The sequence below is a fragment of the Papaver somniferum genome, chromosome 4 (genome assembly GCF_003573695.1).
Source record: "Papaver somniferum cultivar HN1 chromosome 4, ASM357369v1, whole genome shotgun sequence".
In the NCBI taxonomy this organism is placed as follows: domain Eukaryota; kingdom Viridiplantae; phylum Streptophyta; class Magnoliopsida; order Ranunculales; family Papaveraceae; genus Papaver; species Papaver somniferum.
The window spans coordinates 22,177,236-22,199,070 of NC_039361.1; the positions used below are offsets into that span (position 1 = coordinate 22,177,236).

At 35.5% G+C, this 21,835-nt stretch overlaps 2 protein-coding genes and 1 long non-coding RNA gene across 3 annotated transcripts; 1 reads left to right on the plus strand and 2 right to left on the minus strand.

The window, feature by feature from the left end:
- The first annotated feature begins 422 nt into the window (after positions 1 to 422).
- On the plus strand, positions 423 to 4,435 carry LOC113274923. The gene is made up of 2 exons (XR_003323320.1): positions 423 to 735; positions 1,588 to 4,435. It is a non-coding gene; the product is annotated as an uncharacterized LOC113274923 (long non-coding RNA).
- Positions 4,395 to 5,642, minus strand: LOC113274922 (25.3 kDa vesicle transport protein). The gene is made up of 5 exons (XM_026524338.1): positions 5,407 to 5,642; positions 5,143 to 5,303; positions 4,896 to 5,039; positions 4,740 to 4,804; positions 4,395 to 4,630 (listed from the first exon to the last, which is right to left on the minus strand). The coding sequence occupies exons 1-5, from the start codon at positions 5,598 to 5,600 to the stop codon at positions 4,541 to 4,543; spliced, it is 654 nt and encodes a 217-aa protein (XP_026380123.1). The 5' UTR covers positions 5,601 to 5,642; the 3' UTR covers positions 4,395 to 4,540.
- A 12,726-nt stretch (positions 5,643 to 18,368) lies between these two features.
- On the minus strand, positions 18,369 to 19,800 carry LOC113272161 (probable serine/threonine-protein kinase At1g54610). The gene is made up of 7 exons (XM_026522052.1): positions 19,789 to 19,800; positions 19,502 to 19,720; positions 19,300 to 19,329; positions 19,049 to 19,186; positions 18,770 to 18,963; positions 18,634 to 18,661; positions 18,369 to 18,536 (listed from the first exon to the last, which is right to left on the minus strand). The coding sequence occupies exons 1-7, from the start codon at positions 19,798 to 19,800 to the stop codon at positions 18,369 to 18,371; spliced, it is 789 nt and encodes a 262-aa protein (XP_026377837.1).
- Between the last annotated feature and the right edge of the window lie 2,035 nt (positions 19,801 to 21,835).

The window sequence follows — 21,835 nt, forward strand, 5'->3', positions numbered from 1 at the left end:
CGTTCATGTATACATCTAAATGTTAATGACTCTTATTTATTCTTCCATTAAATGACAAGTCGTTCATGTATACATCTAAATGTTAACGACTCTTATTTATTCTTCCATCAAATGACAAAAATGATAAGGAGTCAATCATGTATAAATCAAAATGTTAACGATTTTTATTTATTTATCCACTAAATGATGAAAATGATAACGACCTTTTTGTTGTGTAACGACCCTTTGTCAGAATGATAAAATGATAATCAGAGTCGTTATGGTATAAAATAATATCTTGACGATTTTTCATAATTTGTAAAAGTTGCAGGTTTGAGTCGTCAACTTTTGTGACAATATAGTAACGACATTACGGAGACGGCAGGGAATAAATCCCCGACATTAACGACTCTTTCTCTACATAGTGTTTATGATCCCTCTAAAACCTCCTTTTCTTCTTCTCAACTCAAAGAAAAAAAACACAAAATTATTTTTCTTCCCCAAATTTTAATTCTAAAGTCTGATTTTAGTGTGGATTTTGGGCGAGCACACCGTTGCTCTACATTGGCTACGCCTCTGAGTAAATTAGGGTATCACCTTTCTCAATATTTTCAAGCTTCAAATCCCGATTTCAAGATACGAAGTCCATTCTCATAGATTATTGATTTAAGATCACTGATTGAGGTTTGGTTATTCGTTTAGCAGAGAAGTTTACTCCGTCTCTGAGTAACACTTTATCAGTTTTTAGTTGATTTGGTAATTTACTTCTTTCAATTGTATTTGTTTCTGGTTTTTAAGATTACTAAATTCTGCGTATCACAGTTTTAAGTTGGTGTGTGTTCTTTTACGATTACAGTTACAGTTTCTAGAAAATGCTTAGAACTGATAGAGGTGTCTCCTTTATCATTAGAAATTGCTAAGAATTAATAAACGTATCTCCTTTTATCAACTCACTGATTGTAAAAATCAAAACAGAATAAGTTGGTGTTCAATTTGATTTTCATTTCACAATTTGAATTAATCGTCTTATGTTGATCACAATTTGGTAATCAGGTAGTCAATTTGATCCCAATTAAATTTTCTGTACAATTTTGATTAAAGGTATCACCTCCTCGATCATAGTGGTTCTGATTCAATTTGATTAATCTTCTCTGTAATTTCCACAGTTGGTGCTATGAACAGACAGACCTTGACCTAGACTTTTGTAATCAAATTAGAAATTTCACCGAAACCATGTTTGATAAGAAGAGTTTCCTAAGAATTAGTGTTCCTAGTTTAGGAAGGTGACAGAGTTTTCTAACAAGTAGTAGGAACGAGAAGTCATCTTAACTAGGAAACCATCTCCGAATTAAGCACAAACGCAAGAAGTAGAAGCTATAGCTGTATAAAAAGATATAACTTGCAACATAGCTCAGACCTTTTATGAGAATAGATATTATTGAGTTCTCTGGATTGGGAGGTGATCTTTTGGGTTCTTGAGTTTAGATGTTGTTCGTTCCAGACTAGTTTATCATGGCGTTATAAGCTTTAGAAGTCGTTCTAGTCAACTCTATTCATTATCCTTTATTTCTGTTACTTATATTTATTTTATTTGCACATTATTAACAGGTACAAGCTCACCTAATTTGAAAGAATAATCGAAAGCTTAAGGTTCACTTTCGATAGTAGACCAACAGAGCCGCTCAAATGGCGATGCAGAAGGGTATTGAAGAAGCACATGGTGTAGGATTATGGCTGCACATAACTACAAATTTCACTTCTAGTGCAAATTGTGAACATCAAACGGAGAGAAAGAAGAGTTTTACAGAAGAACATGTTGAATAGGAATCTTACCTATTTATTACCTGGGACTGCTACTGCAGCCAGATCCAAAGATCTAGTATTGTTGAAGGAGAGTTTTGGAGAATGTGAAGAACGTATTATACAACTCATGCAAAGTGCATTACCGGATGAAGTTATAGTATTTGAGATCTTAACAAGAGTATCCCTTGGTGCTCTTTTACAGCAATTTCAATGGGTTTGCAGAGATTGGCATAACCACATTCATGAGAGCAAGTTTCAGTCCATCCACTCTCAGAGGACTCCCATTGTTGCATCAGGTTTCTTCCTTGTCGTCTGGCTTTCTATTCGGAACTTGTCTAACTTTATCAGATTCTTCCCGTTCAAAGATGATCCTTCTAGTCCCGCACGGAATCCATCTCCTTCTCTCGACTTTCTACCATCACCTAGCATTGATATTGTAGGTTCTTCTCCTTATGGTTCTCTGCTTTGTTGTGTAACTCTGGATAAATCACAGACAAGAAAGAGTATTCCAGTTTTCTACATATGTAAACCTGCCACTCGGGAATGGAGAAAGTTACAAACCCTAGAACCAAATTTCGAAATGTGGGAATGCGAATAGTGGTGACACAAACTTACCCTACGTTGCAGTACAAGATAATTCGTATTTCAAATACCTGGGGGGTGTATTTTGAGTACCATTGCGAAATGTTTGATTCAGTCACTTGGACTTGGAAGAGATTGGCTGATTTGAAAACTTCTGGTAGCTTGGTCGATACATTTGGTGGTGTTTAATTAATGGGTGTTTACATTGGATTAACAACTGTCGTCAAATCTATGTTCTTTCCATAGACCAAGAGAAGGGGATTGCGGGTATCCAACTTCCGCCTGATATTGTAGAAAGTGAATTACATCTCAACTATTTGTTAATTTTAATTGATGGAAAGATTGGTGTTCTGATCAGTAATAAGGAGTGGACTGAACTTTGGGTACTAGAGAATTACTACAGCCATACAAGCTGGAAGAGAAAGTACCGCAAGGATTTGAAAAAACTCAATCGTGAAGTTGGGGATGTGTGTGTACCAATAGCTATGTCATCAACCGGTGTAATCTTTATGGTTTGTCAGCGTCCGGACAGCTGTGCCATATTGTACAACAGCAATGATGATACTTGCACCATTTCGTCACCCTTTGCATTAGATGCGAAATCGGTTCTTTGTTTTCCATTTGAATCAATGTTCTGTTACATATAGTTCCACCTCTTGTACTGTTTGATGCCTTCTGAGAGGAGCAAGTTATTTTTTGGAAGGCTTTGGGACTGTCTGATGAGTAAGTTGCTTGGTTCTAACCTAACAGACAATGTTCAGAACGTTCTTCTTACTGTTGATATACCCATTGTGATCAAGCGTTGGATTCTCCGTTTTCACTTCTTTCTGGTTCAGTGCTGGATTTTTTACAAACCAGTGATGAAATAAACTAGTTTCTTGTTTAGACCCTTACCCTACAGTTGGATTTGTTTGTGGTTGTTGGTGAAATTTTGGGTTCGTGTGTGGTTTCTGTTCAATTTTGATCAATGCTAATCTGTTTGACTGAGTACGTAGTAACGAATATATGTGTACAACTTGTTCAGTTAAGAGCTTAATTTGTCAGGCATTCAATGGGTCTATCAATTGTTTAACATCACAGCTACTGGTTGGAACAAAGACCTTCTTCAGAAGCTGTTTGAGCCTATACAAGTTGCAGCCATTCTATCAATCCCTATTGATTCTCAACATCCAGACTCACTGGTGTGGCCACTCACCTCTTCAAGCAGATTTACAACAAAATCAACAGACACTAAGCTGTGTCAGGATGATACTCTCCAGGTTCAACCTCTCCCTATCAATGCTGGATATTGGTTATCTTTATGGGAACTTTCATTCCATACAATTTGCAGCTCTAACTTAAGAAGATTTTGCATAATATTCCCCCAGTATGGCAGAGGATCCAACATCTCATATATGTGTCCTGCACATACTGTGTTCTGTCTTATGTGCTATCATCAGCAAGTCGAAGACTTGGACCATGTATTTGTTCCCTGCCAGTACTCAAAAGTTATATGGACTACCACTTATCCTTCTATCTTCCCCAACTTCAGCAGCACACTACCATAACAAAGCTGGATGATGTCATGGAATGATCCTCTCCAACCACTCAACTTTCATACCCAAGCTGAAGCTTATCCCCTATGGTTAGCTGTAAGATGGATTCACCCACTTAAGTTTCAGCAAGTCATCTTTGAGACAGACAGTAAGGTTTTATTTCTGGCTATCACTCAACCTCATCTTCTGCCACCTCAAAGGAGTAAAAGTATTGCAAGATATTGGTTAAAAGTTGTTTTCAGTTCAGATCATCCTACTTGGAATTGAGTGTTTGTAAATGGGGTGTGCAACAAACCTGCTGACAAACAGGTTTCTTTTTATGCACTTCACCAACTATGGCTGCAATTTTATGGAAATCTTCCCAAGCAGCTCCAAAATTGGTGCTTGTAAATTTGTGCTTGAATTGCTTCTAAACCTTCCTTGATAATTGGTGCTTGTAAATTTGTGTGGAGTGTGTATTATTATGATTCAGGAAATTTCCTGGTTATGTAAATCTCAAGTCAAGAGTGCAATGCTATTTGATTTCGGACCAAGAACATTGAATTTGCATATTTCAATTTTTTTTTCACATCTTTTCTTATCAGAATGCACAGATGAAATTACAGTTAAAATTTGCACAAATGAATAAATAGTGAAACTAGCTAGTAATCTTTGACTATAAATCTACTCCATAACACAACCATGGCAACCACTGACATAAGAGTAATGGGGGTCCATTTCAATGCAATAACCTGCAAATAACACAAGGGACTCGAATCAGAATTAGCTGCATGTCATCTGAAAAACTTTGAGACATCTCCGAGGCTTAAATATGATGTTGCAATTCGTTAGTATGCTTACCTCTAGACGAGGAGAAGACCAAATTGGAGACACGGGAATAGGCGCCAAAGCCTTTTCAATGAATTCTGCCAATGTTAGAAGTAAGTTTTTATTAGGCATAATAAACATAAATACTTGAAGGTTGAAACCAATAAAAATTCAAACAAAAATATATACCTGATCTTCGTTTGTTCTCTATGATTTTTGAGATATCTTCAGTCATAACATCTAAGTCTTGTCGACGATTTGTATTTAGTATTGAGAGGTTGGCTTGAGTTCTAGTATCTAAATACCGCCGTCGAATATTGGCAATGACGTTATCTACATGCAAGAATTAGGACCAAAAGAAATAAGAACTTTAGTTCATTGTAATCTTGTAGATTCTACATACATGACGAAACTTAAATGTGTTTGAAAAGGTTACCAAATTTAATGAAGCTGTATGGTTTGCTCAATGTGTGTAGAAAATTGGTATCAAGCTTTTCAATCTCCTTGAGCAAATCCTGTAGATAATGAAAAGCTAAATTTCTTGGATATGAGGACTCGCATAATGTGATATAACATATCCCCTTCTCAATCAAGTAGCTTAACACGGCATCGATAAAATTAAGAAAAATAAAAAAAAAAAAGAATGAGAATTATGAGCATGTTTATAAGCACATTGAGAAATATAAGACACAAAGGATACTTGAAGCAATATAGATCATCAATGTTAATTGACATTTTTGAAGGTAGAAGAGCTCCTCTAGAAATCTCCTTTAGTATGAACTCAGCTTGTTGTTTGTAAAACAACATACTCATGTCCTCCTCGTTTTTAACACGAGGGAAATGTGCAACAGGTAACCCGTCGTATGCTCTCCCGACGACCGTTAACTTAACCATATCTTGAAAACAAAAGTAAAATGATAATATTGTTGTCTTGTGTTGATGGATGTGTAATGAGAAGGGGAAAGATGTTATATTTCTCCTGTCTTATAGCCTAGAGAAAGATGGGGAAAAAAGTGACAACTTAAGGATGAAGTTATTCTTTGGGTGTGTAAAAGAAATGAAAAGCTGGGAGGTGCAAGAAAAGCAAAAGGTTGGAAATATTAGTGGAGTTGGTTTACACAACTTTATAGGACCTTGTCATTAAACTAAACCTATAACAATAAACAAACCATTGAGACTAGAACATAGAACAGCCTTGATGCGTATGGTCTTCGTATCAGCTCAATGCCCACCTTCATTATTATTTTGATATGTTTGTAAGAAAAGCAAACTTCACTATTTATGAACCAAGATACATTGGAAATCAAGGAATTTTCATAGCCGAAAATATCAAAAAATATGCAATAAACATCCATATTTCAGAGTTGTCTAATTCCAGTTAATACCTAAATATTAAACTAAAATCCCTCATGGAAGAAAACTCAAGATTAGCTAGTTTACAAGTATACTTTACTAATGTATCTTCCAGAGATATGTTTTACTTACTAAGAAAATAAAACGTAGAAAGATATATGTTTTACTTAGTGGGAAAATAAAACGTGTAAATTCGAAAACCCTAATTAAAAGATTTTCAAATATTTCGGTTTAGGACCTCACCTTGAAATGATGAAAACCATGCCTGAAGTGATGAAGACCATGCCGGAAGTGATGAATACCATGTCGGTAGTGATGAAGACAATGCCGGTATAGATGAAGACCATGCCGTAAGTGATGAATACCATGCCGGATTTTTTTTACATCGCTGGAAGTGATGAAGACCATGCCGGAATTGATGAAGTCCATGCCGGAAAATGGTGCCGGCATGCTTGGTAACTAACATTCAACGCCGTAACTTGATGCCGGCATGCTCGATAGAAATCTATCAATGCCGGTATTCAAGTGAAAAAAACAAGTTTCTGGATACTTTACATCATGTGCCAACATAGAAATTTAAGCATTATACCATGCCGGTAGCAGTACCGGCATGCTCGAAAATCAACTTACTGTGTCGGCAGTGGACTGAAAATTTCGGCAAACATTTATGAAAATTTCCAACAAATGCCGGCATGGTTTTTTCGGTTGAATACAATGCCGACAAAGAGATATTTCAGCTGCAACAATGGTGGATCCAAAAAAAAATAATCAAATTTTCAACCTCTTAGCAGCAATTCTCTCTTCACAATCATCCTCCATTTTCACCAAAAAAAGTTCCCTCTCAAATATTTTTTCCTTCCTTCTGCTCTCACCTCACTCACCCAAATTCAAATAAAAATACACACTAATCATTTAACAAAAAATCTTAAGATTTTACTAATTCTAATTAACCATTAAACCTAACTAGTGAGGGGCAGATTAGGAATTAAAAAAATAATTAGATAAGGGGTGACCCTGATTTGATATTTGGATCCAATTTTTGTCTTTTTCCTCTATCCCCCAATTAGTTTTGATATCCCCCAATTGCGCGTTCATAAAGAATATCTTTGAACAATGAAAGATAAGATTTTAGCATGTGATCAAATTACCCATCATGTTAACATCTTGAATTTTCTAAATAGAAAATCATATTTCGATATTCATATAAATCCTAAAGTATATATGAGAACCCGGAAATACAATTGTTATTGGGACCGGTCTTGCAAGAGACACCCAATAGGGATCGGTCTTGTTATAGGTCCCAAGGAAGGGATCGGTCTTGCTAAAGATCCCCAATAGGAACCGGACCACCAATTCCATTGATTCCTTTCAACTACGATACAACTTTCAAAAGTTTATTTCATTAAACTCATGTAGTTATACATAGTTTTATAGACATGGAATCACTCCTAAGTTTATTACACAATCTAGTAACAAGTTACAAAGATAGTGTGCATTTCACAATTACGAAGTTCAAAATATAGACGTTATACTTCGTAATTCAATACACCAAAGTTATGATACAACTTGTATCTTCTTCCTTGACACTTTTGATCATAATGAAATGATCAAGTTATATATATAACTGTTATGTTTTCAATATAAACGACTTGTACATATATAGAAACGAAAAAATGTCAAGTCTTGTACATTACTAATCTCGAACAGAAGAATGATGTGTTCGTTGATGGCAATACGTCTTCAGGTTCTTCATAGTAACACGAGTTTGTCTCAACATTTATAGACTTCCTAGTATAATATAACGAAGTTCACTCTAGTAATCTAATCAAGCGACCTTGAGTTTTGGAATTAAAATATATATGACAACCAACCTTGACATACCAACGCTTGGTGGGTTCAACCGAGCAACGCTCTAATACACATATTTATTAATACAAGATTTATACAATAAATGGTTAACTCAAGAACAATGGTTAAGTTGTCTGTGAACCATCAAGTAATCATGGAGTTAAATAAATCTCAAAAACTAAATTAGTTTGTGAGCTGCCAAAGCATTGTGTGGATTGATTATCGTCTCGTAGTTTAGAAATTTTTCATATCCATAAGTCGTGAACTTGAAAAAACGGGGGTCTAACAACACCACCCAATATTTCGCTTAGCAATATGTATGGACTAACTCCAATATACTTTTTATGAGAATCAACTAGACAGTTAGACTCAATCAAAAAAAAGATATATCAAAGAGTTTATATCTCAATCTCTTGATTTGATCTTTACTCAAGCAAATGGAAATCTGTGAGTCTTTATCAATGAGAGATAACTTGGACGGTACCAAAAACCAATGTCCAAGGATCAATCAACAACCAAAGGTTGGATTTACAATCGATGATCTTTAACGCACAACCTGTATTATTTCAATTATATAAAAAATATAATGCGGAAAAGAAATAACACAGACACCATAAGTTTTGTTAACGAGGAAACCGTAAATGCAGAAAAACCCAGGGACCTAGTCCAGATTGAATACACACTGTATTAAGCCGCTACAGACACTAGCCTACTACAAGCTAACTTCGGACTGGACTATAGTTGAACCCCAATCAGTCTCCCACTAATTCATGATACAGTTGTACTCCTACGCCTCTGATCCCAGCAGGACACTGCGCACTTGATTTCCTTAGCTGATGTCACCCACAACTAAGAGTTGTTGCAACCCAAAATCGCAGACTTGATAATAAACAAATCTGTCTCACACAGAAAAGTCTATCAAAGGATAAATCTGTCTCCCACAGAAAAACCCTAGGTTTTTTTCCATCTTAAGATATAAAATCAAGGTGAACATGAACCAATTGATAATCCGGTCTTATATTCCCGAAGAACAACCTAGATTAATCAATCACCTCTCAACAATCCTTCTTGACTACATAAGCGGTTTGTCGAGGAATCACAAACAGTGAGACGAAGATGTTTGTGACTTCTTTATCTTGCCTATCGGAGAACTCTCACGATCTCAAGCCAATCTAAGATTGTACTCGTACGATAGAAGATGCAAGATCAGATCACACAACTACGATAAAAATAGTATCGGTCTAGCTTCATAATCCCAATGAAGTCTTTAAGTCGTTAACCTGGTTTTAGAGAAGAAAACCAAAGGTTAAAGGAGAATCGACTCTAGCGAGCGCACTAGTATCACACAGACATGTGGGGATTAGTTTTTCCCAATGCTAGATGTCTCCTTTATATAGCCTTCAAATCAGGGTTTTGCCTTAGTTACAAAGCAATCCATAATCACCGTTAGATGAAAACCTGATTTAGATTCAAGCTAATATTTCTCAACCGTTAGATCGAAAACTTAGCTTGTCACACACACTTGGGTAGACGTTTACTGGGTTTGTGAAAACCGTGCCCAAACGTGTACGTGTATGTTGGTTCAACATAGTAACACAAAAGGTTAACCATATGAGCATTTCATATTAACCAAGTTCTTTTTCACCATAACTAGTTCAATTGACTCAAATGAACTAGTTAGAGAATTGTTCAATTGCTATGAGATCTTATGTAACTACACAAGACACAATTGAAACAAATATGATTCGATTCGACGAATCGACTCATGAACTTTATAGCCACGGTTTGCATAAAGCATTCCTTAGTAATTTAAGTTTCATGTTCAGAGCACATCTTTAGATCATAACCACTTAAGCTTACAAACAAGTTCGCAGACTTAAGGCAACCGGCAGAGTTTTCCAAACTCAGCAGAAAATCTCGGCAAAGAGACTTCCGCCAGTTCGCGGACTAAACACGCAAACGAGTTTTTGGAAAATCCCAACAGAAATTCTCGGTAAGAGAACTTCCGTCAGTTCGCGGACTGGGTTTGCGGACTTGGCAAAGCCAATTCCTCCGGCTTCTTTCAATCAACAAAGTTCGAAAACTTCGGATTAAGGAATACATGGTTATGTAATCTAAACTCTCATTCCAATCATTGAGACACTCTCAGAGGACGTTATACAGCCGTTATTCACAGACCGTTTCACGTCAGAGCAATTCTCAAAGTAATTGAAACTTTTCATGACTTTCGTCATTAGGTGAAGATAAACTTGATCAAAGCGAAACGCTTTACCAACATACGATTTTGAGAAAAAAAAGTAGTGAATACTCAACTCGAAATGTAAAATGTGAATGATCCAGTCTATATAGCATACGACTTTTTGTCTCATAAGAAGTAGGAGATAGAATAGATAAACTTTTGAGTGATAGATAAGTTCAAGTCTCCACATACCTTTTTGTTGATGAAGTTCCACGGTTCCTTGAGTAGATCTTCGTCGTTGTATGATGAATCTCCATGAAGTCCTTGAGCTCAACTACACTTTTCTATCCTAGTCTGAGACTTAGCTATAATAGACTAGAAATCAAGACTCATAGTTTTGATTGCTAACATTGACAAACATGCTTGATATAGCAACGCATGCGAGGTCTACCGAGCTATGCTCTAACAAAACTATTTATATCAGTTAGTGTACTCAAGTTACAAAAGTGTATATAAACCTCTTAAAATCAGTTAGTTGGCGATAAGTTCATCTTAATCTTGAGTTTACTTGATATCTTTTTTCCTTTAAGATCCCTCATAAGCATATAGATATTCATACCTTGATTGAATATCTTTTTGGATGAAATCAAATAGGCTTTTTGTTAGAGGCAGAAAAGTCATAAAGCGTTCACTTAGGTTGAAGTAACTCCTAGGCATATAATGGGCGTCATCTAGAAGAATCGTGTTGCGTAGGATCTTGCGAGATCTAATAGACATAAAGGAGCACAAATTGAGATGAATTTCTCGTATGGTCATTTTAGTCTCAATTACAATCCAATCCGAAGTCTGATTGTAAGCTAGTGTATGTAGCGGATTAATACAATATTGTGTTCAAGTCCGGACTAGGTCAAGGGGTTTTACTGCACATTACAGTTTTCCTCGTTAACAAAATTATTTTGTCTTTTATCTTTTTTTATTTCTTTTCCGAATTATATTAAATTTGTAATAAAAATATCACAAGTTGTACGTTACATAATGTTGAGAGATTTTAAGCCTAAAAGACTATATATAACCTTCAAGATTTATTCTTGAGAATTCATATCTTGAAGTAAATCTTACAAGACCTGTTCTTCCTGGAACTCATTTCTGTAACATTTTGGGTACATATTAGATTATTAAATGGATATTTATTTCTGAGATTATCCAAGTTAAAATTTTCTACATAGCTAGTATCGGATCTTTTGTTGTTGATCTGTGCTATTGATTGTAACAAGTTTTTCCATACAAGTTTCCGAATTAAAATGTGACGGTGTACTTGGTATCCCTGATTTTTCAAATCTTACAAAGAATACATGTTTCATGGGATCTTTGGGTAGAATATTTGCACTCATTCGCAATGAAGGATACATCATTGTTAGATCATAGCTCGGTTGAACTCACCAAGCATTGATATGTCAAGTTTGGTTGTCATATTTTAGTATGTCAAAACTCATCTAAAGTTGCTTGATTGTATACTAGAGTCAACTTCGTTTAGGTTAGACTAGAAAGTCTAGGAATGTTGAGACATACAAGTGTTACTCCTAAGGACTGAAGAATATGAAGAAGAAGCGAACTACAACGACGACATCATCCTTCCTCTTAAGGTTAGTAATATTGACTTGAACTGTTTCATTCCTAACATATCTTTCAAGTCGTGTATATTGAAAACATAACTGCGAAGCTGTATATACTGTACATATTGTATAATATTCTAGTGATGTGACATGGTCATATTTGTATGATCATAGTATTAGGGAATTAGACTACGAAGTATAATGCTTATCTTTTGAACGTTGTAGATATGACATCGACATAATATATACAATTATGATTATGTGAATGGGTTATGGGTTATGGTGAATATTTCATCCTAGGAAACAATGTTTTACATTCGTTTAAAGGAAGTACATTCATGAACTTGTTTTATGAATCGAAAGGGAAATCATTAGGCTTATTGGTGCGGCTATTCATTGAAAATCTTTGGACTACCAATATGTGTGAGATGGTAGAACTGATCGTAACTATGTTATGTATCTTGGTATACCTAATCACAATGTCTGACTTATGATTTGGTATGACTAGTTTTTATTAGTTGGTGTAGCCGATCCTAAGTAATCACCATGAGATGGTATGATAGATATTTATAATTGGTGTGACCGATCCTATTAATCGGTGTAACCGATCCTAGTAAATTGGTGTGACCAATCACAGAGTGTTGTGTAATCGATCCTTGTAATTGGTAACCGTATCTGGTAATTGGTGTAACCGATCCTGGTAACTGGTGTGACCGATCACAAGCAATACAATGGAAATATGGTAATCGGTCCTGGTAACTGATGTAACCCGTCCTGGTAACTTGTGTGACCGATTACAATTATTTCCATATTGAGGTATAACCAATCCTAGTTATTGGTATACCTATTGAACCCATGTATGCGATTTGATATTTGATCAATCACATAGTTATCTTGGAATACAAGTCAACCAATTCTAAATTTGTTTGGAAGTGTGGTATAACTGATTCCAAGAATGTAAATCCATGTAAATATGAATAAGGACTTACAGTGAAAAGATGTCAACATACTTTGAACACATACAGTAAATCTTATCATTTATTGTTCAAATATATTCCTTAGTACTCAAAGAGATCCTGTACCGGAATAAATTGAGAATCTTTTAATTAAGGTTTTGGACAAGCATTTATTGGAATTAGGAAAACCGAATTTTGTTATTCATTGCATATCTTGAGAATATTTTCGGTATTGGAAATTCCTTGGTGTCCAAACATCCTTGTTTATAAATACCTAATTAAGTTTGCATTTCTAGCAAACTATCCTAAGAGCCAGGAAAACTTCATTCTTGTTGTTTCTGGTGGAGTCATCTATTCGGAGAGGAAAGTATCCAAATTAGGTGAAATCTCTTACGACTACTCGTTTAAAGACTTCTGTGGGATCAAGAAGCTCTACGAGTACCGTTGGTGGGAAACTAGATAATTGCAGTGTTATTAGTTTTCGATTGATTTGATTGAATAACGGTTGTTGAATCTTTGATTGCACCTAGTTTGTTTATTCTTGAGAATCTTCTCTTCTGATATAAGATTCACTCAAACTTGATCGAAGTATCGACGAGATCTTTAGAACTGTTTGTAGATCTAAAGACATCTTGTGATAATCCATTGTTAACAGGTTTCGTTCTGTGTGTGATTGATCACAAGAGATTCAAGTGGTGTTGTGCAGGTTTTTATTGAAGATTAAAGAAGATTTGAAGACGAAAAGATTTCTTATTAGTTCTCATATCTTTGTGTGTGCACAAACCTTGATCGGCTGGGATCCAACTAGTATCGGATTTATTCGATTGATTAGTTGCGTGAGATCGACATTCTCAATATATCTCTTTGAGATTTATTTGGATTGAGTGTGAATCTAAACTTGAGTACTTTTGTAGTTATTGGATAGACTGATCTAACCAGGAAAAGGAGTTTATTAGATTAAACGGAAGAGCCTTTGCGTATGACTTGAGATATCTTTATCGTGAAAGAATCAAAAGAGTTGTTACCAAACAGATTTGTTATTCCTTTAATGTTTGGAATACGATACAAAGAAATTGTACTAGTGCATACACTCATTGACGTCAGAAGCGCAGGGATACTGAGGAAACTAAGTGAACTAGGGGTAGTTTCTTGGTCTCAACTATACGAAGTTGGTGTAGATTTTGTATAACGTCTTAATTCTGAGAGTATTCAATTCTGGACTACGTCACGGAGTTTTTCTGCACTTGCAGTTTTCCTCGTTAACAAAATCTTGTTGTGTGATTTACTTTTGTTTTCCGCAATTATATTTGTTTATATAATTTAAAGTAAATTACACAAACGTTAACTATGATATACTTGATAGTGATCCTATAGTGTTTGGTTAAGTCCGAACCTATTATCAAGTATCACACTTTGGTTATCGTATTGTCTCGATCTCGTATCCATAGACAATCACACAAAGTGTGAACACGAATTTGTTGTATTGCGACTCTGTCCATAGACGATCACTTTCGGTAAGAGGACTTATAGGTTGAAAACAAAATATTGTGGTGTATTTGGTACCCTCGTCTTTTCAATCATTATTTATTTACCCTCCATATGAACAGATCGTTGGTGATTGATAATTTTGGGAAGAACCAACTTGAGTTCAATGGCGATGACTTTCTTCATCGAATCAAACTCATCTATTTTCTTGTAAACTAGGTAATCTTTGGGGATTTGACATCACAATAAAAAAATTTTGGTTTGATCTCTGAATTATGGATGACATGATGGACTTTAGGCTATTTGACAAAATTTTCACTGGGTAACTATTGTCGGTTAAAATAACATAATTTGTATATCAACATCATAATTTTGAAGGTCTCTAGGAAAGACACCAAAATAGGGGCTCCGAAAAATCTCCTTCTACTGCAACATAAAGATAATAACATAGAATATAAAAATTAGAATATGCAAATAAAAACAATAGCGTAAAAGTAATGCTTCTTGCATCAATTTTTTTTTGAAGGAATTTTCTTTTTGATACAATCTAGTATTTCGGATTTGGTAACAAATAAACGCTTTGTTCTAACAAAATATCATCTGAAGCTATTACAAATATTTAACGATAGAAAAGATTTATTTTGTGTTACTTGAGATACCACATGTATCACACACATATAAATAATGTATATATAATTCACATTTGTATGTATTGTAAAGAGATTTTTGGGTATATATTTTGAAATGTAATAACAATTTTTAAAGGATATCTAAGTGATATATATGTAGCCCCCCCAAAGCTAACATCTGACTAATCTAAGAGATTAGCTAAATAAAGAGGCACTAAGAATATAAATCATTTAATTAAACATTCAATTAACCTCCACCCATGATTCTTCATCTAATCATAGCTCTATATATCATCTTCCAAAACTTCAGAACAACAATCGAAACTACAAACCCTAATTCGTACTTTCTGATTCAAATCCTAGTTGTTCTGTTTCACAATTAACAACCACAAAATCTTCTAATCATCTATCAATACTACCAATTGGTTTCCTTCAGTAAAATACGACTCACAACTCTCACTCGAACTGAAACGAAGAAGAATATGGGAAGAAAAAGAAAAGATAAGAAGAATGAAGAAAGAAGAAGAAAGAAAAGAAAACAAGATAAATGAATTCTTCTCTGAACGGATTTTGGTGATAAAACCAAAGAAAATATAGGACATCCACTTGCTTCGATAAGACAACCACGACGTGTCTGAGTTACATTAAAAGTGCTTATTCTGGAATGACGATTTTACCCTTTGTACTAATCCAATGATATCTTCCTCGTTAGGTATTCGATTGACACGTTCGAGTAATCCACTCTGCATAACTTTTCGAGACTTAATCAATGGTACCGGTTTCGTATGTAAATCGTTGTTAGGTTAATTCCTATTAGTTAACGTTCGTGTTAAACTAATCGAGTTATTATCGGCTAATTCATCACTTGATTGGTCTAATAGCGTTGACGAGCTTGAGGGTCTATATATTCTCCCCACCTTATTTATTTTCGTCCTCGAAAATCAAACCACCCTTCTGGTCTTCAAAACTCCCCGCCTTATAGAATGATCCTCTCTTGTCTAAGCGCAAACAATATAAAACAAAGCATAAACCTAAATGATCTTCTACAACTAAGATTAAAATTTGTAGCTCTAGGTTCAACTACGCTGATTCAAGTTCTATCACATACGGAAGACTAAGTTTCTTACACTAACTTCTACCTTATGAAATACTTGTCTCTAATTACAAGGGAGATTCCTACGAATCTTTCTAATTGAATATATAATTATTGGTTTTCTAAAAATCATACCAACTTATATGGTCGGTCATCTCTGAATGCAGTTGCCCTGTCAAGGTTGGTCAATCCCAACAATGCCTTCCTACGAACAGAGAAAACACAACCTTCACTATTCCCCGGTGCTGGATTAACTAAATATTAATTTATTAAAATTAATTAGTCTCTAAACTTTTATCATAACTGATGTTAACCTAAAATTTTATTTCATAAATTATATACATATTTCACAGCATTTTAAGCAATCTAGTTATCTGAATTATTTATTTTATTTTATTTTTATTTGTCATTATTATTATTTATTTATTTTGATAAAATCGAATTTTAATTCCAAATATTTTTATTTGAATCCATATATTATATCTTCTTAAAGATTGACGTTGATAACCTAATATGACTTAAATTCCCGTCTGCATAAAAATTATAATATATCCTAATAGTCTTTAAATTTTGCTATTAATGTAAAGTATCCTATTGATATACAAAATTATTTTCTTTTGATTCTAATATTACACTAAGCATCCGAATACTATTATTACCACTTCAGGTATATTTGTTTCATTTTAAAGAGTTACTGGATCATTTGTTAGATTAAAGATAATTTCGGTACAAGATTACCAATAAGTTGAATCTTTTTATTTTGTATATTATATCCTCGCTTTCTTAAGTCTAACGCCTAACAAGTATTATATTAATTTTCTAATTTAAACGTAAAACATATATTTCTCATTTGTCATTAGTTTTATTTACAAAATTTTAACCGTAGAAAAGCGTTATTAATTTTCCATAACTATTTAATTATAATTATTATTTTTATATCGGTCCGCGGGTTATAACCCCAAACCCATCACAAAAAACCCATCCAAACAAAATTGATACAAAAACCCCAAATATCATAAACTGTCTAAACTACCCTTCTAGTATTTAAATCACCCCAACAAAAAAAAATCAACCCCACTTTTAAATATACTATCACCACCAACAACAACAAACCACCAGCAACAGCGCCACCGCTGACCACCACCGCCGTCAACCACCACCGCGGCCGCTGCCGTCAACCGCCGTCGCCACTTCCGCCAACTACCATTGCACCACCGCCGCCAACCACCACCACCGACCACCGCCGCCGACCACCACCGCCAACCACCACCATCGACCACCTCCGCCGTAGCCCACCACCACCGTCGCCACCTCTGACCACCACCGCCGTCTCCGACTACCGCCGCCACCGATACTGAGCAATTGCATCACCACCGCTACCAGTCAGCACCACAGCCAACACCCGCCGCACCGCCACCAGCACCACGACCGCCCACCACCACCCAAAAAATAAGATGAAACCAATTTTGGTTTCATCATAAATACGATGAAACTGATTTTGGTTTCATCATAAATACGATGAAACCGATTTTGTTTTCATCTTGGTTTCGTGAGAATTCACCTGCAAGAAGAATTATAAGAGGTATCATACATGTTCATGGATAGAAATACATCGTTGAAATACGATGAAACCGATTTTGGTTTCATCATAAGTAAGATGAAACCATAATTGGTTTCATCACACTAACAGCTGCCATTTCAGTTCCTGCAACTTCATTTTCTCTCGGAAATAGCGGCATCTCCCTTCAGTTCAGGTGCAAATGTGCACTATTGCTCCATATCCTCTTCAATCCATTGCCACCAACAAACCAACTTCTCTGTCTTCTAGGTGCAACATCCGTAACCGCAATCTTCCATTCTCTTCAGCACGAACTCATCAGCACCATCAGTTCTTACCTGCAACACCTTCATTACATTGCAGAGTCTTGCTGCGTTACAGCAGCTCGGTAACAACAATACTGCTTCCTTGATGATCAGACACCAGCAAAAATTCCACCAGCATCATATTAGCTTCCCTGCCTTTCTATTTTGTTTACAATTCCACCAACACATCACCATCTTTATCTAGTTATCATGACCACAACCACCTGTAACATGGCTAGCTCAGTCACCACCAATGCTGCAACTGCACAATCCTGCACTTGAGCTAACACCACCTGCACCAGTCACTGCACATGCATCTACTCCATTGTTGATCCTTCCGTTAATCAGCTGAACCTAAATCAAATCATTCATCTTGCATCTCAGCTCAGAGAGCTCTTAACTCTTCCCATGTCCAGCTCTTTCACTGAATTTCACTAATATGTAGCGGAAACCCTCGTTTCTTCTTATTCTCTGGCCTGAACAGTATGCGACGAAACCCCAATCACAGACCAATGCTGTAACTGCCATTATCACTGCTTACAGCATAAGCTTCTTTGCAAATTCAGCTCGACTTGTTGCACATTCTCTACAACAACAACATATCACCAGCTTCATTCCTTCTCTACATTGCAGCAACGCCAACTCATTCAGCTGACCTGCAATCACTTCCATCACCTGAACCTCTTTCCCTGCATTGCACTTCTGTTGCAACAACAGCAACACTGCCTCTCATACTTTCCTGTAACTTCTGCTGCACTTCTTTACTTCCTTCTCCAGCAAATTCTGTCCTTCCTCGGCTTCCGAGATCAGCCTAAAACCACTTCCTGCAACCCTTTCATTTAAACAACAACTGCTCCTATCATACTCCATTTCCTTCCATCTGCGAGTTGGTATTCAACACCACAGACCCAATCAACCACATCAGCAACCTGAACCCTTTGAGTCAAACACACAACATATCAACAGAATAAACAACCAACAATTCATAGATCAACAGATTGCCCATAACTGGTGGATCCAAGCAAAAGTTTAGGAGGCCGATACCATAAAGTAACAACTCGACTAGTTAATGGTTGAATGTGCCCGACACTAACAAAATTTTCCAGGCCAAAATCAGCTATCTTTAGAGCTCCATCATCACTAACAAGAAGGTTGGATCCCTTGATATCTCTGTGCATTATACCTCTTGAATGATAGTGTTCAAGGCCAGATAGTAGTTGATGCATATAGCATTTAACCTACACAACATGAAAAAATCAAACCCTTTAACATTGGTAATTCCCGAATACTAGAACACACATCCAGAGTTCCATATATACGAACATGTGATTCACTGAACTTGATCTCAGGAAAAGATGATAAACCAGCAATATCATGTTCCGTGTACTCGAAAACAAGATATACACTAGTTGACAGTCTAGAAGTAATTAGTCCCTCCAGTTTGCGGAGAATCATTATTTCCTGCGACATAAATCTCACACTTTCTGGCTCAAAGTTATCGAACCGAACTTTCTTTAAGGCAAGCATCCTCCCAGTTGCAAGCTCTCGTGCTCAGAAAACACTGTTGTATGTACCTTTTCCAATCTAAAGATACAGTTAGAAAACTGCAGTATTCACATAATTGCATCACATGAACAAATACAAAAATACCTTGTCGACGTACTAATCCACTTCAACATTCCGATGTATAACGACACAAATTAGACCAGAAATGAGCAATTCAAGAACAATAAAAAATCGTAGCAAAATAACAAAAGAAGAAGAAAAAACCCTTACCTTTTCCAATTTCTCGAAACTTTCAGCACAAAGAGGAATCCAACCATGAATAGCTTCACGAGAAACAACACTAAGCCAAGAAGGCCAACCAACAACAACTTGTTCACCAAACCCAACAGGTCTTCTGAGATTAACATCACCAATTTCTTGTTTGATTCTGCTCTTATCGATAGACCCAATTCCCTTCCTATTCTTCGTTTGGAGATTCAAATCGAAACCCTGATTTCATCAATTTATTCTTCATCTCTGAGATTAACAGCAACAGGTCTTCTTAAACAGCACCAAACCCAACTCTCCATCTGTCTTTATCTGTATTCTTGAATCAAATGCATCCACAGCTCAGCATCAGAACATAAACCCTAATTTCTTCATTGTTTCTCGATCTCAATAAATTCTAGCAATAGTTTTTTGCTGATTCTTCCTCTCTACGCTCTATGAACATCATCTCAAATATTATTTCCTTCTCAATTTCTCAATCAGCGTCTCGATCTGGTCTCTCGGATTTAACAGCAGCGACTGCTGCTTTCTCTTTCTTTTCTCCGTTTTAGGGAAATGAATGAACTAATGATTGAGAGAAAACGTCTCTCGAATTCTTCATCTCTTGAATCAGCGCCGTTCTTCTCGTGGAGATCCATTGTTGCTGCTGGTGATGAAGGTGGTGGGAGAAGGAGACGGAAGAAAGAAGAAATTAGAGAAGAAGAAGAAGAAGAAGAAAAGATAAAAGGGTACATTTGGGATTTTTTAAAATAAAAAAAGTTAAATTTTCTCATTATCATTTGACTTGGGGTTTTTGTCCCAGTTTTATTTGAAATGGTTTTTATTTGGTAGAAATAATATGACCGGTTTTTTCTTATCACTAGTTTGTTCACCTAGGGGTTTTGTCACTAGTTTTGTTTTTATATATTTAATGAAATTTTAGTTAAGCTAAGCTCAATATAATACTAAATGATAAATGTTAATCATTACTTTATTATAATTATTATTACTTTGATTATCATCTATAATTACTATCATAACATTTTATTATTAACATTGTTTTAACTATTCTGACAAATATTTATCGAGTCCCAACAATTTATTAACATTTATGCAATTAAAAATTGTTGATTCTACGGTATTCAATAAGTTCCTAAGTGACTTTCAAGATTTATCAATAATGCTAATCTAACTATTTTTCTAATATTGAATTGTGGACGTGTTCATACTTTTTAGATTAATTATTCTCTAATCTTGATTAGCTAAGTTATTGGTGTATCCTACAACTTTAACTTCATTAAATAAACAAACCAAACAAACAAAACAATCAATCTTTTAATATTTGATAGCTTTTAGTGATTAAGATTTATCTCACAACCCAACCCAGTTCCAAACTAATCTATTTCACCAACTGGCACTGGCTATTCCTGTAGTTGCAGGAAAACCTACACTACACCCCTCACAAGATTTCATTAACATTCAACTCATTTTAGATTAACAATCTTAGTTTTATTGATGAATCTTTGAACAATCTTACAAGAAAAGATAAAGGAATCAAGAATAACCACTGCTCTAGATTTTTTCTCTCCTATTTACTTGCTTCTCACTCAGAAAAATATCTCCCCTTTCCTTTACAATGGAACGGCTATTTATAGGGAATTACATAGTGGATGACAGCTAATTTTTCCTTTATTTTCGGATATGGCTTGCGACATTCTCGCAACCTTACAAATGTTAATCTTGCAAACTCTCTAATTTTCGCAGGACCATCACATTTTTCTCATGATTTTAGCTGACGTCGTTTATCATTGTCATTTCAAAAATTGTTCTGCGACACTGTTGTGTTGTGTTGTTGATAATTTCACTGAGGCATTATTGTTGCAAGATTCTGATCCTACATCTTGACTCTTCTCATATCTTCTCTGCGAAGTAGAGAATGATGTGAGAAATGCCGCAACTGTCCATCTCTTCATATTCTGCATTTGTCACACGTATCCTTTCTTCCATTTATTTCTTGACACGTCTTCTGTAACCGCTGCTTTTCAACCGCTCACGTCTTTTCGCATTAATGGTTTTTATTTCTTCGAGTAAAAAAAATCTTCTTTATATATTCTTCTTACTCTTCTTTTCATTTTCTTTTTACTTTCTCTTCTCTTTTTACTTTCTCATCTCTGCAACTCTTTTGTTCTTCCGTAAGTTCTGCTACTGTAATTCTTTAATTTTCTTACTTTTTATTCATTCCCATACTCTATATTCAGATATGCCTCCAAGTGTCCACAAACAAGAGAAAAACTTAAAAGACGTCCAAAAAGATCTTGCTGAGAAAGGTTTCACACTTTCTACCATTCCTGGTGAAAG

Excerpts from the sequence above, each read along its gene's own strand:
- LOC113272161 (XM_026522052.1), bottom strand. Across the intron at positions 19,330-19,501 it reads GTTTCGAGAAATTGGAAAAG|TTTTCTAACTGTATCTTTAG; the intron begins GTAAGGGTTTTT and ends TGAATACTGCAG. Across the intron at positions 18,662-18,769 it reads AGTCGAGTTGTTACTTTATG|GGTTCAGGTTGCTGATGTGG; the intron begins GTATCGGCCTCC and ends TTTGACTCAAAG.
- LOC113274922 (XM_026524338.1), bottom strand. The coding sequence starts at position 5,600 with ATGGTTAAGTTAACGGTCGTCGGGAGAGCATACGACGGGTTACCTGTT. Across the intron at positions 5,304-5,406 it reads GATGATCTATATTGCTTCAA|CTACTTGATTGAGAAGGGGA; the intron begins GTATCCTTTGTG and ends TGCCGTGTTAAG. Across the intron at positions 5,040-5,142 it reads ATACAGCTTCATTAAATTTG|ATAACGTCATTGCCAATATT; the intron begins GTAACCTTTTCA and ends TCTTGCATGTAG.